Genomic DNA, 15,494 nt, shown 5'->3' with positions numbered 1-15,494 from the left:
AATAACAAAACAAATGAAACATTTTACTGGCCAAGAATGCCATAAAAATTCATATCACCGGCCAATTGTGATTCTACTAAGCCAATGGAAACACTGGTGGTGAAACCGCGGTTTCCTAATGGAAACCGTGGAGGAGACAGGTATGTACAATATTTGTTTCCACCTGTAAAGCATTGGCGAGCGAACATTAGGTTAACTGATAACTGTTAACTTCCATCTGTCCATTCATCATTAAATTATATTCTTTCAGTGAGTTTACGAAGGAGCGAGAGAAGGCCAAGTCCCGTGGAGAATTCCAGATACTCAGGGAGACACAACAGTTGGATGAAGATCTGAAGGGCTACATGGAGTGGATAACTCAGGCAGAGGTGATTGACAATGACCAGGAGGGCCAAGGTAAGACCACCTTCTGAAAGAAAATAGAGTTGCTAGGAATCTAGAATGGAAACAAAGTGTGTGTGTGTGTGTGTGTGTGTGTGTGTGTGTGTGTGTGTGTGTGTGTGTGTGTGTGTGTGTGTGTGTGTGTGTGTGTGTGTGTGTGTGTGTGTGACACCTCAGGTCTGCTCCCCCTAGAAGATGGAGGATCAGAGGCAGATAGTTTCAGTAAAATGGACACCATGCACCGGATCATTTTCTACTAGTAAGCATTTATTTAGAAACATATTTTTCTACCCTTTATGATATGATGGAGCATGTGGGATGGTTCCCCTTCTTCAACAGCAGTGCAACATTAACCTTTTAAGGTGGTGTACCCACGGTTTCCATTAGGAAACCGCGGTTACACCACCAGTGTTTCCATTGGCTTAGTAGAATCACAATTGGCCGGTGATATGAATTTTGATGGCATTCTTGGCCAGTATAATGTTTCATTTGTTTTGTTATTATGAGGCTATTATTGTAGGTTAAGCTAATATAGTAACACAAACTTGCAATCATGAGCATACTGGCGAAAGATCAGATAATATTCGTTCTGCGTGGTTACATATTTTTTTACAAAACATTGTATTTGGCTTTCTTTTGAAACATGTATTTTTGCACAAACACATATCATTATACATGCGCTGAACATTTTACGTTTGGCTGGTAAATGAGTGTCTTATCAGACACGTTGGCTAGAAGAAACCCTGGGTGTAACTCGTTAATCACCACCAACGTACTGGATATACATTCATAAATACACGTACATAAACAGATTCACATACATACATTGTGGCAACCCCTTTCGTCGGCGGCGGGGATTCGGGAATTAAACAAGGAAGCAGGGTTCGGTGCAACGGGTTTTATTACCGGCAGCTCACAAAAAGGGAAATGATACGTTAACTAAGGTTCTTCCGTAATCAGGAATAAGGATGCGGGACCTCCGGGTCCAGCCCATCCTCTGGGTCGGCGGGGAAACACCTCCCGACGCCTCCGGCTCTCTCCTGGGGGGAAACGTTCTCTGGTTAACGTTAGGTCGACAACACGTCTTTTCCCGGTCAGCTCTTTTTCCCCCGTCTCCCCCGTCCCCAGCCCTTAGGCTCCTCTCCCGTCCCCGTCCCCCCGGTGCCCCCAATGTCCTTGATTGCCTGGGCCCGCTTGATGCTCCATCTAGTGCAGCTGGGTGGAGGGGGATGTATCTTCCTTCCACTACCCGTCCACGGGGAGGGTGCTGAAGCGGCTGGACCCTGGCCAACGGCGTGGGGTTGCCTCACATCTATACATACATAGAGACGCACACATACATACACACACACACACACACACACACACACACACACACACACACACACACACACACACATACAGACATCATACATATATACATACATACATACACACATGAATACATACACACATACATCGTGGCTTGGATCCAAATGCAGACTTTCAAGTTCAAGTCATACATGTATAGCTAGCATTGAAATTCTCCATACGGAGTCTAAGCACTAAATAAAATAGTTATATTAATAAATAAATTCAAATACGCAGTTGAAATTTCAAAAAGGCAGGCAGACAAATCAGTAGTATTAGAAATGGCAACACTGTAAATGTTTACCAAAATAATGGATCATAGCTTTCAATAAATCATAATATTAATTCCCACTAATATTACTGCATTCATATCAGTATTTCTGCTGTCTTTCTCCCTATCTTCCCCATAAACCTCTGGATACAGTAAACGCGCTCGCAGATGGAACCATTTCTGCAGAAGAAAATGCCGGATGTATGTAAAGTCCAAGCTCTTCACCTGGTGGGTAATCCTGCTGGTTTTCCTCAACACACTGGCTGTTGCAACTGAGCATCATCAGCAGTCAAAGAGTCTCACCGATTGGCAAGGTATCAAGTATGAATAGCTATCAATAGATATATATCATTTATATTTAATACTTTGTTTTATAAACAACAAAATCAAACATAAGACAGAAGACATACTAACATGTCTATACGAAAACAACACATCAAGTGTCCAACTTCCCCTTGAGGTCAAGTCAGGAAGGCCATTCCAAAACAAGTTATGTGGCCATCGCAATAATTAAAGGAACTGCCTGATATGGATATTTTAGACAGACTACATTCATTCCAATGAACAATCAACACTCCCCTGTTTATACTGTTCCCACAGAGGTATTTACATTGGGTTAGTCTATTATTATAATCATGTTATTGAGACCAATTTGTCTATGTCATGGTTTTGTCTCTTCTCTCTTCCTCTGCTCCTGGTGTTTCTCAACAGGTACTTCCAACAAGCTTCTGCTGTCCATGTTTGCCATTGAGATGTTGATGAAGATGTATGCACTGGGGCTTCCCTCCTACTTCATGTCACTGTTCAACCGCTTCGACTGCTTTGTTGTGACCACTGGCATCTTGGAGCTAATCCTGGTCCGGATGAACATCATGTCTGCTATGGGGATTTCTGTGCTACGTTGCATCAGACTGCTACGCCTTCTCAAAGTCACTAAGTAAAAGGATTTGAAGATGTTTATAAATAAAATACCTTTCATAAAGACACTGATCATTTTCAAAGGGAATAATATTGTTTTTTGCAGGTCTGAAATTTTCTTTGTTTTATTGAAGTTCTTCAGATTCATGACCTGTTTTGTTTTTTTAGGTACTGGACAACCCTCAGTAACCTGGTTGCATCCCTGCTGAATTCAATGAGATCAATTGCCTGCTTGCTGCTTCTCCTCTTCCTCTTCATTGTCATATTTTCATTGCTGGGGATGCAGGTGTTTGGAGGGAAATTCAACTTTTCCAACCAACCCAAACCACGTAGCACATTTGACAGCTTTCCTCAGGCCCTCATCAGTGTATTCCAGGTACTTATATTGAAACATGGCCTTCAATCTGAATAATATAGTCATTCCTATAATTAATTGAGTGTCTGATAGCGCACACTTTAGCACACATTAATTCATTCAGGGCCATCCAATCTTTGTACTCCCAAAGCGAGAGCTGTGTTCGTGTTCTCGGCAGCCAGTCAGTTTCGTTCTCAGTGGGTGCTGGTCTCCGCCAGGGCTGCGCCTTGTCACCAATCCTGTTTGTGATATACATGGACAGGATATCGAGGCGTAGTCGTGGTGGGGAGGGGTTGCAGTTCGGTGGTCTGAGGATCTCGTCACTGCTTTTTGCAGATGATGTGGTCCTCAATGGATCATCGGCCTGTGACCTTCAGCACTCACTGGATCGGCTGGCGGCCGAGTGTGAAGCGGCTGGGATGAGGATCAGCACCGCTAAATCTAAGGCCATGACTCTTAGCAGGAAACCGGTGGATTGCTTACTCCGGGTAGGAAATGAGTCCTTAGCCCAAGTGAAGGAGTTCAAGTACCTCGGGGTCTTGTTCGCGAGTGAGGGTACTATGGAGCGTGAGATTGGCCGGAGAATCGGAGCAGCGGGGGCGGTATTGCGTTCGCTTTACCGCACCGTTGTAACGAAAAGAGAGCTGAGCCGCAAGGCAAAGCTCTCGATCTACCGGTCGATCTTCGTTCCTATCCTCACCTATGGTCATGAGGGCTGGGTGATGACCGAAAGGACGAGATCGCGGGTACAAGCGGCCGAGATGAGTTTTCTCAGAAGGGTGGCTGGCGTCTCCCTTAGGGATAGGGTGAGAAGCTCAGCCATCCGTGAGGAACTCGGATTAGAGCCGCTGCTCCTTTACTTAGAAAGGAGTCAGCTGAGGTGGTTCGGGCATCTGGTAAGGATGCCCACTGGGCGCCTTCCTTGGGAGGTGTTTCAGGCACGTCCAGTGGGGAGGAGGCCTCGGGGAAGACCCAGGACTAGGTGGAGAGATTATATCTCAACACTGATCTGGGAACGCCTCGGGATCCCCCCGTCAGAGCTGGTCAATGTTGCCCGGGAAAGGGAAGTCTGGGGCCCCCTGCTTGAGCTGCTCCCCCCGCGACCCGACCCCGGATAAGCGGATGACGATGAGGATGAGGATGAGGATTAATTCATTCTTATAACATACATTTAAGCTGACTGAACTTGTGTGTTTGCTTCCCAGATCTTGACAGGAGAGGACTGGAACTTGATAATGTACGACGGCATCATGGCCTATGGTGGACCTAGCATGCCTGGGATACTAGTTAGCATTTACTTCATTATCCTCTTCATCTGTGGAAATTGTATCCTTTTGTCTTTTCTATTTCCTTAATTTGATAATATATTTGTGTGTTGACAACTACGTTTGATATATTTAAAGCATATGATTTTGAATGGTTGAAGCCCCTTCAACCATTCACTTTCAGTCCCCTATTTAGTGGGGCTTCTGTCCCCTATTGAGTGGGCTTCAGTCCACTATTTAGTGGGCTTCAGACCCTATTTAGTTGGGCTTCAATCACCTATTTATTGGGCTTCAGTCACATATTTAGTAGGGCTTGTTTTTCATCACGGCCCTCCTGAAAATCTGTGACCATCTGTGGTCAACTTCACGAAGAGGCGGGCCTACTGATTTCTACAGATAATGTGAGCAGTAAAGAAATGCAGTATAATGCATGTCTCTAGTACCAGCAACTGCATCAATCTGTCTGCACCAAAATGATCTTCTGGCCCATTACACATGACTTGGTTTACCTGCTGTGTTTCAAAGCGTTAGTCCTGCTAAAATTCTCCAAATCTGACCTGAAGGAAACAAATATAGACGGATACAGAAAGTAAATTACACATCACCAGTTTAGTTTCCCAAGTTCACCCCACAAGATTCACTATTCCAAATATCGCTTTGTAAGCAGTATAACCAGCTGAAATGTGGACATTCTGGTGTAAATTACTAAGGTGATTTATCGTACCAACTCCAGATGATTCATTTGTTAATAACAATGGTAAAACTGTTGATCAGACGCTACAGCTCCAAAAGCAGATGGTACAACACTGGCTCACAAATTAACTAAATATAGTACATCCATACGGGCTCAGGAATGCTTACAGACAACTGGGACAACGGTTGTCTGTAAACCATTGTGTGTAATCGTTGGACTTGTATTTGACTTGACCCACTGCCCAGTCATCCTGCTGAACGTCTTCCTGGCCATTGCCGTGGATAACTTGGCCGAGGCTGAATCTCTGACGTCGGCTCAGAAGGAAAAGGCAGAAGAGAAGAAACGCAAGAAAGTGCTCTCGTAAGTGGAGCACTGGTCCCTTTCCAGACCATGCACACATGCACTAATAATGCATGTGTTCACCCGTTATAAATATGTGTATACTGTATATATATATATGCGAACAAAACAATACACTAAAACAAATTATTTCTTGAAAATAATATGTAGAGACATTAACCAATTGCGTACATCACTTTTAAATGTCCACATATCCTCCTGTGATCCTCGGTGCTTCATATTATCACGTCCAGAACAAAGTCGGGGCAACACTGCCTCATTGGAATCAGCTGCATCTAGTACAGCTGACCGTCTGTGAATGTATTTCAGTCACAGCCAAAGGTTAAAATCATTATTTCACTTGGTCAAATAAGGTCATATCTAATTATATCATTAGAATACACATGTCCTGTTCATGTAGAAAGTAGGGTGCGTTTTAAAGGAATGGTGCAAACAGCCCGCTGCTGTGTTGTTTCCCTCAGGGCCAACATGCCTGACAAAGCTGCCGAGGAGAAAGCCTTTCTGGCCAAGAAACTGGCAGATCAAAGAGCCAAGGGCATAGAGGGGATCCCTACCACTGCAAAGGTCAGCCTCTAGTAGGCTTATAATTTTCATCTAAGACAAACTTGGATACATGTTGTTTTGGCTCACCAAATCACATCTTTGTCTGCAGCTCAAAATCGATGAGTTTGAGTCCAACGTCAATGAAATCAAAGACCCGTTTCCTCCTGCAGACTTCCCTGGTGAGCTCCCATCCCTATTTCAGATTCTTCCACTCAGATGGACTATCGAGAAAAGGTTGAGCTGTTAAGATGATCTGTTCCTCTGCCCAGGTGACGATGAGGAGGAAGACCCTGACATCCCTGAGAGCCCCAGGCCCCGCCCCATGGCCGACTTGCAGCTGAAGGAGGAGGCTGTGCCCATGCCAGAGGCCAGCTCATTCTTCATCTTCGGCCCCCAGAACAAGTAGGATATTATCAAGTGGTCAAATGATCAATCAGGGGTGGGACTATTGCCGCGTTTCCACTGCAGGGTGCGGTACAGTTCGGTTCGCAAAGGTGCGGTACGGATTGCGTTTCCACCGCCAAAAGTGGGCGTGACCCGGACTGAGCCGTACTCGTTTTGCCCTCGTTTTCAGTACTCCTCCGTTGGGGTACTGAAAACGAGACGAGACGCCTGAAAGGGTTTCGGAAAATTCGAGCTACACATCCCCTCCGTTGATTGGTCGACAGAACCGTCACTTCTGGGCGACGTGGGGATAAAAACAAATAAACAGTAGCCTCGAGGTATTATTCTTTACAATGAACATGTCGCGTAAAACGCTTGCTTGTGCGAACAAGGAGGTGGAGACGTTCCTCTGCATTCTTGGGCAGGAAGATGTTGTTTACGATGTTTACGTAGCTGTCGCGGCGATCGACATCCGGCCTACCATAAAGGGTACTGTCGGCGGTGGAAACGCGACCTCGGAACTGAGCTGGCCTATACCGCCCCCTCCCTCCCGGACTGAGGTGAACCGAACCGTACCGCACCCTGCAGTGGAAACGCGGAATAAAGCTGAAACATTTAGCATTTTACCATTTAAACGTTCTTCAACATATGAGATTTAATGTAATGTAATGAGGGGATGGGTATGAGGTCAGAAAAAAAAGGTTCAAAGGTTTTTTATTCGCCATTTGTGCATAAACCAGACAGTTCAAACACATTGGAATTCTTGTGCAGGGCTTCCCAAGTCAAGTACAGTATTAATACAAAGAGAGAGAGAGAGAGAGAGAGAGAGAGAGAGAGAGAGAGAGAGAGAGAGAGAGAGAGAGAGAGAGAGAGAGAGAGAGAGAGAGAGAGAGAGAGAGAGAGAGGGCGCAGCACAATAAATAGTAATAATACAAATATATAAAAAGTTTTAAAAATTTAGATAAGGACAAATTGCATGTTGTGCATTGCATTTCAGAGAGCACCACAGTAGATAGTGATTAAAATTAAAATTAAAAATGTAAAAATATATATACATATTAAATTAAATTGAATTCAGCAGTGCAACCATACTGTGAAACCACATGTAGCAGCGTTATTGCACGTAGGAAGTGGAGGTAGGGTGGTGAGTATATATTAGGGCTGCAGGATATATCGGCTATGTACGATATATCGATATAATTTCCACGGGGATACAAGATTTGACAATATCGTTTATATCGATATGCGTTAAAATGGTCAGTTTCCCCCTCAAGCGTCTACAGCGCTTGCCTTGGAGACTGTGAGCGCGACCCTCCCACTCTGTCTTTCCGAACGTGCCGTGTGCAAAGATGCCTCATTCCCGCCCCCGCCGCCCCCTCACAACACAACAAGCATGGATGATACCTGTAAAGAAAACGAGACGGCGGCGGGAGACTAAATTGTTTCAAAGAGGAGAAACAACGGCTCCATAATGTGGAAATAGTTCGGGTTTAAAAAAAAACAGATGAGCAGCAGCTGCAGGTCATCTGTAGAGAGTGTAGCAAAACCGTTGCGACTAAAAGTGGAAGCACGACAAATCTGTTCCACCATTTACAGCAGCGGTACAAAGTGCAGTATAATGAATGCGTAATACTCCGTGGCTGTGCTGCTGCATCACCGGCCGCGACAGTTTCTTCTGCCCCGAAACCAGGGCCGGCGCTCGGCAAATGTGTTGGGGGCGCCCTCTGGTGACGCTCTTAATTAATTAATTAAAATATACGAAACAAGCGAAATGAAGCCAAACATGTTCCCAAATGGAACGGAGAAGGGAGGGGGCGGGGGATTAAAGTTACGGCGCACTGAAACCCTCACCGTAGTACACAGGACAATGCGACGAAGCCAATGCTCTTACTGGTAGCTAATGTGTGTAACCTACAGCTTTATATTGTTTTGCATAGGTGATTATTTTGTGAAGAAGGTGAAAAACGTCCCTTTTTTTTTTAACATGTTCATTCAATTCTGTTGAAAATAACGATACAAAATCACATGTTGCAGTCATACTGACCTATGTTTTAATAAAAGTGCTTGCAACATCTCACATGTGGCTTTTGACTTAGAAAAAAAACATCTAACCCACTCTATAGAAAATATCGAGATATATATCGTATATCGCCATTCAGCCCAAAAATATCGGGATATCATATTTTGCCCATATCGTGCAGCCCTAGTATATATTTAAATAAATAAATAAAATAAAATAAATAAATAAAATACAATATTGCACATTGTATTTTTTCAGATGTTCTCTGTTAATGCCATCAGTCGCACTGTTGCAGGGAAGAAGCTATTGAAGAATCTTGTTGTGTGTGTGATGACACTGTCCGCTCTACTGTGTCTGAGTCTGTATTTGCAATGTTTGTTATTGAGTAGAGGGTGAGCTGGGTGGAGGGAGTCTCTAATGATTCTCACTGCCCTTTTCCGACAGCGCTGACTGTAAATAAAGTCCATGGAGGGAAGTGTGGTCCCAGTAATCCTTTCAGCAGTCTTTATGACCCTTTGGAGTGCCCTCCTCTCTGCCTGTGTGGTATTCCCGTACCAGACAGTGATACCTGAAGTGAGAATGCTCTCTACAAGTCCACTGTAGGCCAGGGTGAGAGGACGCTGGTTTAGTCCCGATTTCCTGAGCAGTCTGACGAAATACAGCCGCTGCTGGGCTTGTTGTTTAGAGACCAGCTCAGGTCAGACATCACCTGCAGTTCCAGGAATCGGTGGTTGTCCGCCCTCTCCACCTCAGTCCCTTGGATGGTAAGGGGCTGTAGGGGGGCAGGACGCCTCCTGAAGTCTGCTATCACCTCTCTTGTTTTGGCTACATTGAGGATGAGGTCATTGTCCTCTCCATAGATGAGAATATCCTCTATCACACTCCTGTAGCCTGACTCGTCACCCCCCTTGATGAGGCCCAGGATGGTGGTGTCATCAGCGTATTTGATGACAATGGTGTTATCATGTGTGGAGGCACAATCATGCGTGTACAGGGTGAAGAGTTTGGGACTGAGGCAGCAGCCCTGTGGTGAACCTGTGCTGACTATGAGCTCAGCAGACACCCGCCTCCCCACTCTCACCACCTGTGGTCTTTCAATCAGGAAATCTAGGATCCAGTTACAGGTGGGAGTCGGGACACCGAGGTCCGTCAGCTAACCTATCAGCTTGCCCGGGCGGATGGTGTTGAAGGCAGAGCTATAGTCCAGGAAAAGCATTCTGACATATGTTCTGCTGTTGTCCAGGTGTTGCAAAGTGTGATGTAGGGCTATGGCCACCGCGTCATCCACTGATCGGTTGGGGCGATAGGCAAACTGGGATGGGTCGACAGTGTCCGATACTGTGCCGTTTATGTGGGTAAGAACCAGCTTTTCTAGGCACTTCATGGGGGCTGAAGTTAGCGCCACCGGCCTTAAGTCATTCAGCGTGGATGAATTAGGCTTTTTTGGAACCGGTAGGATTATGGATGATTTAAATACTCGGGGGACTACTGCCTGGGATAGGGACAGATTGAAAATGTCAGCATACACACCCACTAGTTGTTCCCCACAGGCCTTCAAGACTCTTGGATGAACGCCGTCTGGTCCCATAGCCTTATGGGGGTTCACCTGCTTCAGAGCCCTCAGAACCTGTGCGTGTGTAACCTGGAAGGCAGTGTCCATGGAGTCACAGGGGGCTATTTAGGGAGTGTCTGTGTTCAGCCTGTCAAACCTGGCATAAAAGTTATTAAGGCGGTCTGGAAGGGTGGCGTCTTGGGTGTCTGGGGTCATCATGGTAGTCCTGTAATTCGTAGCTGCCTGGATTCCCTTCCACATGCTGCGCGTGTTGTTGTTCAGGTAGAGGCTTTCAAGTTTTTGGGAGTGGGCCCTTTTTGCAGCTCTGATGGACCTCTCAAGGTCATACCGGGCTCTCTTATATTCCTCTTGATCTCCTGACTTGAAGGCCTCCCGTCTAATTCTGATGTTTTGTTTTATGTCCCCATTAAACCAAGGTTTTTGGTTAGGGAACACACGCACAGATCTTGGGGGGGCACATATAGACGTGCACCAGCTGATGTAGTCGCTCACAGTCTCTGTGTAGTCGTGGATGTTGTCTGTGGCATCTCTGAAGATGTTCCAGTCTGTGGCCTCCAGGCAGCCCTGCAGACTCGCCAGTCAGTCCAGGTGTTAACAGTTTTAATTGTGACTGGTCTCGCCTTGAGCCTCTTGATGTATGCAGGCCTTAGTATTATTGCTAGATGGTCAGATTTGCCGAAATGTGGTAAAGGTGCAGCGAGAAAGGCATTTTTAATGTTGCTATAGCATTGATCAAGTGTTTTGTTTCCTCTGGTGGGGAAAGTCACAGACTTATACAGTTTTGGAATATATTTCCGAAGGTTACAGTGGTTGAAGTCTCCCAGAATGATGAAAGCAGCATCAGGGTTAGAGTTGTCATGCTCACTGATCGAGCCGTGCAGTTCTTTAAGTGCAGCCTCCTCATTGGCAGAGGGGGGTATGTACACAGCGCTCACAATTATGCATTGCAGTTCTCTGGGTAAATAAAACGGCCTTAGCCTTACCGTCAAATATTCCACGTTTTCCGAACAGGATTTGGAAATAATCCTGCAGTCCTTGCACCAAGATTGTTTGATGTAGATGGCCGTTGTGATGGAAAATCTACATGTTGTTACGTTTTTGGTCTATCGATGAACTTAAGTTTTGTTACTATTTTGTGTGATGCATATATTGCCTGCCTTCTACCCTCATTTTGGGTCATCTAACGTGTGAACCTTCCAGGGTCGTGTGATGCGTTTTATTGCCTGCCTGTTCCTATGTTTTCGTGTCTTGTAAATCATCTTCCATGCAATCCTTTGATGTATGGGCCTGTTCCTCGACCCCCTGGCTAGCGTCAACGAAGCCAATGGGTTACATGGCATGGCCACTACCCCCTCCAATGGCATCCAGGGGAGCTTCAATTGTAAAGATTACCATCTGGTAAACAAAGGCTTTTTGTTTATTGAGGGACACACCCCCTCCAGAACCCAACTTAAGTGAATAAGAACTCATGACTCTGAACAATCGGTGGACTTCTCCCGAGCGTACCTTTAGAGTATGAAGTAGCACGCAACGAGAAGCTCCCATATGAGGCCTCCGATTATTGTAATGTTTGCCTGTTTTATTGTTTGTTGATGCATGTTGTGATGTATCTTTGTTCGTACTTTTATTACAAATATATATGACCACTTATTGTCAACAGTATTGTGTGCTTTTTGCATCTAAATATCTCATCTGTCTTAGACGCAAACTCTGATAGAGAAATTGCCACGACACCGTTCCACCTCCCCGGGTTTTACCGCTATCCCTAGCGCCCCGGTCCCCCCTGAAGACCGTATATCCGTCCAGTGTCACAGCCGCGTCAGGTGACTTTTCCCCCAGCCATGTCTCGCAGAAACACAACAAGGTGCAATCCTGGATGTCCTTCTGCGTGGATATCCTCACATGAAGCTCATCCATTTTATTTTCCGAAGACTGGACGTTCGCGAACAGTATGATCGGGAGAGTTAGCCTCCCTTTTGTGGCCAAACGCCAGAGCCTTCGCTGCACTCCTCCCCGTCTACCGCGTCTCCGCTTCGGGCCGTTAGTGGGAGAGCTGCCGGCCGGTGGTTGGCATGGCGATGCGATGAGTAGCTCCGGGTAATCGCTCAACGTACTCGGGTCAAACAGGCCAGAATTACTGCGCTCTCTCAGTATCAGTAAGTTCGCCCGGTCGTATGTGATGTTTAGGGACAGTTTGATTGGCACTAAAAAGCAAGAAAAACCTAAAAGACGTAACTTGACTATGGGGAGCTCCGCGACGTCGCACTCAGGGGAGCGCCATCACCGTGGCAACCAAGAAGATACTTACGGCGAGAAAAGACTATGCTACTACAGAGTCAACAATATGAAAATAAAGACACAACCACGTTGACTGCACAAGTACCGGTCCGCCATATGCATCACAGCTGCAACACCATGTCAATCTAACATGGTGCAAATCCACTGTGGGAAGCAGGAGTGCAGTCAGCCCATCGATAGTCAACGCGTGTAAGCGACGCGAGCGACGCGCTTATGGCGAGTGGATATTGCGAGTGGATAGTGCCAAACCTAAGGATAACCTGGAAGAGGCGAAGGAGCAGTCTAACCCTACGCCGCCGTGAGAACGCCTGAACTATGGTTAATTATCCGCTGTCAAAGCACTGATTCTGTTGAATGATGGATGCTTAAAATTTACTTTCAAACACAGATAAATGCGGTTGTTAATTCACAAATGTTTTCTGTTTCATCAAAGAAATTCCATTGTGATCATTTACATTTTTACCTTGATTTATATATAAACTACAACTTTTGAAAAAGAAAGTGAATAATATAGCCTAGATAGAAAACAGAAAACGTCATAGGTCTGCCCTATGAAGTGACATCATGCCCATACAATCATCAAAAAAAATTTGAGATCTGTTTTAAAACAGTTTTGGTATTTTTGACACATAAAAACAAAAATAAATAAATAATGGCGACGGCGTGCGTATCCTCTCCCCACGGCGGCGGCGTACGTATCTTCTCCACACGTGCATTTCACACGATGTTATCCTTCTCCTGTTAATCCCAGCTCTATCCACTCGCCATAAGTGGATAGTGCCAGGATTACCAGGAGAAGGATAACATCGTGTGAAATGCACGTGTGGAGAAGATACGTACGCCTTTTACGTTTTTCCGGTATTAATATATCCAATTACTTGTTGATGAATAAGTTGATGACATTTTTTAAAAAACGTTAGTTTTTATGTGTCAAAAAGACCAAAACTGTTTTATGACAGATCTCAAAAATGTTTTGATGATTGTATGGGCATGATGTCACTTCATAGGGCAGGCCTATGACGTTTTCTGTTTTCTATCTAGGCTATAGGCCTATTATTCACTTTCTTTTTCAAAAGTTGTAGCTAATATATAAATCAATGTAACAATGTAAATGATCACAATGGAATTTCTTTGATGAAACAGAAAACATTTGTGAATTAACAACCGCATTTATCTATGTTTCAAAGTAAATTTTAAGCATCCATAATTCAACAGAATCTGTGCTTTGACAGCAGATAATTAACCATACAAATGTTGAATTTGAGAAGGCAAGAAAGAAGAAAAACATTATTGGCCGGATAGAAGACTTGATTGTAGAGTCACTAGTTGTAGGCCAACATGTATTATTTTGGCAGACGGCCAAACAAAAGCTTTGATTGTAGACATCCAATAAGAGTCTGGCAAAGCATAAAAACGTGGCACTGGAACATGCTTTATTTAAAGAAGATGCAAAAAAAAAGTGTTGGCTTACATTAAGCTTACCCAAAACAGGGGGACTGGATGATTCCTGAAATCATGGAATCACTTAATGATTCATAGGTGGTGTGAAGTGGCAACTTCAGGATTAGTGCAAACGTGTTTGCTTCCGGGAAAACAGTGCCAGTGTGCAAAAAGTTTAATGTTGGCTCTCCTGGGAATCGTAGGGGAGGAACTCTGTCCGCCCCAGTGACAAACATGAGAAGCCGGTTCAGCGTCACTCTGTTCTCCGCCACCAATACAGCATCTCAGCCTGCAATGTAAAAGATAGGACTTAAGTCAATATAATGACTCAAGGCAAATGTGTTTGTACACTTCACCTAGCCGAAAATAATCATTACAGATATATATATCAACCTAAAAATTCTAACTAACACTTTCAATCAAATGAATGCACAATGTTTATATTTTATATTGGGATCTTACATGAATAGGTCATATATTTTTGAACAAACCAAAAATGAAATGATCCCAGAAATCCCACCAAAAATGGGATTTCTGTGACCTACACTTTTTTTTATGGACCAAAATGTCTGACTGGATAAAAGAAAGACAGAGGTCTGTACACCGCTAGGCTCCCTATGAACAACCCAGTTAAGAAGGCAATCTTTCGGGCGCTCCGGTGGCGTATTAGATAGAGCGCGTACCATATTGGCTCTGGTGTTCGTTGCAGTGGGCGCAACGTTTGATCAAACTTAAACGTGCTCAGGCACAGTTGGTTGCCAAGCCTTATTTCATCAATTCCCATTTTTCATTTCAAGTTACCAAAGTATGCATACCTTCCACATTGATGAGCCTGTCCCTCCAGTAGCCAACTGCCCGCTCCTCCTCTGACTGGCGTGAGCTCCCTCGAACAGAGAAATTGATGGCAAACATATTTATCCCCTGCTGTCAGTGGGGCAGGGGGTCCACCTGAAAACAGCTTTCGTAAAGCAGTGCTTCCTACTGCCGCCTGCAGCACCCCCAAGCACTCCAAACCTTGCCGCAATCTTTCAAAGAAATTCCAAAAGATTGTATTAGTGACATTACTACTTGAATAGGAAATCGAGGTGGAGGTATGGGCAAGTGGTTGAAGAGCTGGTTTGGTTGACTGGAGAGGAAGCTCAGGAACCGGCCTCAGAACAGAAGATGGAGCCTCTCTGGGCTCACGACAGTAGTTCTCCTGTGCTTGTTCCCCTGTGCAGTGCCTATTGCAGTATTACCTTTTTTGTATAAAAAAGCATAATATCAGATGACAAAATGGCTACAGAGGAAATGGCACAGATACTAGGTTATTATTTGCTGGGTAATGTTTATAAACTAAACATCTTGTGATTGTTGCAGTATTTATCACTTGGAGCCGGGTGGTGCTTTTCTCCATCATCATGATATTAGCCATACCCCCCCGGATGTGGGGGTATGGCTCAAACACTGGTGCCTGACTCCATATACGCGCCTTGATCCACAGTACTGCTCGTAGAGTTGGATGAAAAGTGCCTCAAACACACGATTGCAGTCAGGTCACTGTGCTGGGCTTCTCCCTCCTGCAAAGTATTTGCAAAGGTATTGAGTAGCATTAGTGCAAGTACAAGACTTCATGTAATGGCTTGCAGTATTGTCATGCTTG

General features: G+C 44.9%; 1 protein-coding gene across 2 annotated transcripts in view; it reads left to right on the top strand.

Annotated features, from left to right (window-relative positions):
• LOC115537492 (dihydropyridine-sensitive L-type skeletal muscle calcium channel subunit alpha-1) overlaps window positions 1–15,494 on the top strand; it is a 137,101-nt gene that overhangs the window by 66,577 nt on the left and 55,030 nt on the right. For both annotated transcript variants that reach the window (XR_003974811.1, XM_030349462.1), the window contains exons 8-17: window positions 251–396; window positions 559–640; window positions 2,156–2,316; window positions 2,714–2,939; window positions 3,089–3,296; window positions 4,481–4,601; window positions 5,480–5,594; window positions 6,056–6,158; window positions 6,247–6,316; window positions 6,407–6,539. Coding sequence is in view for 1 of the 2 variants with exons in the window: in XM_030349462.1 (XP_030205322.1) it covers window positions 251–396; window positions 559–640; window positions 2,156–2,316; window positions 2,714–2,939; window positions 3,089–3,296; window positions 4,481–4,601; window positions 5,480–5,594; window positions 6,056–6,158; window positions 6,247–6,316; window positions 6,407–6,539 (1,365 nt within the window). In the remaining variant the exon portion in view is untranslated. The remainder of the gene's footprint in view (window positions 1–250; window positions 397–558; window positions 641–2,155; window positions 2,317–2,713; window positions 2,940–3,088; window positions 3,297–4,480; window positions 4,602–5,479; window positions 5,595–6,055; window positions 6,159–6,246; window positions 6,317–6,406; window positions 6,540–15,494) is intronic.

This window comes from Gadus morhua, chromosome 23 (genome assembly GCF_902167405.1).
Source record: "Gadus morhua chromosome 23, gadMor3.0, whole genome shotgun sequence".
Classification (NCBI taxonomy): Eukaryota; Metazoa; Chordata; class Actinopteri; order Gadiformes; family Gadidae; genus Gadus; species Gadus morhua.
Note: the sequence above shows the minus strand (reverse complement) of the source record. Positions and strands in the feature narration are given on the sequence as shown.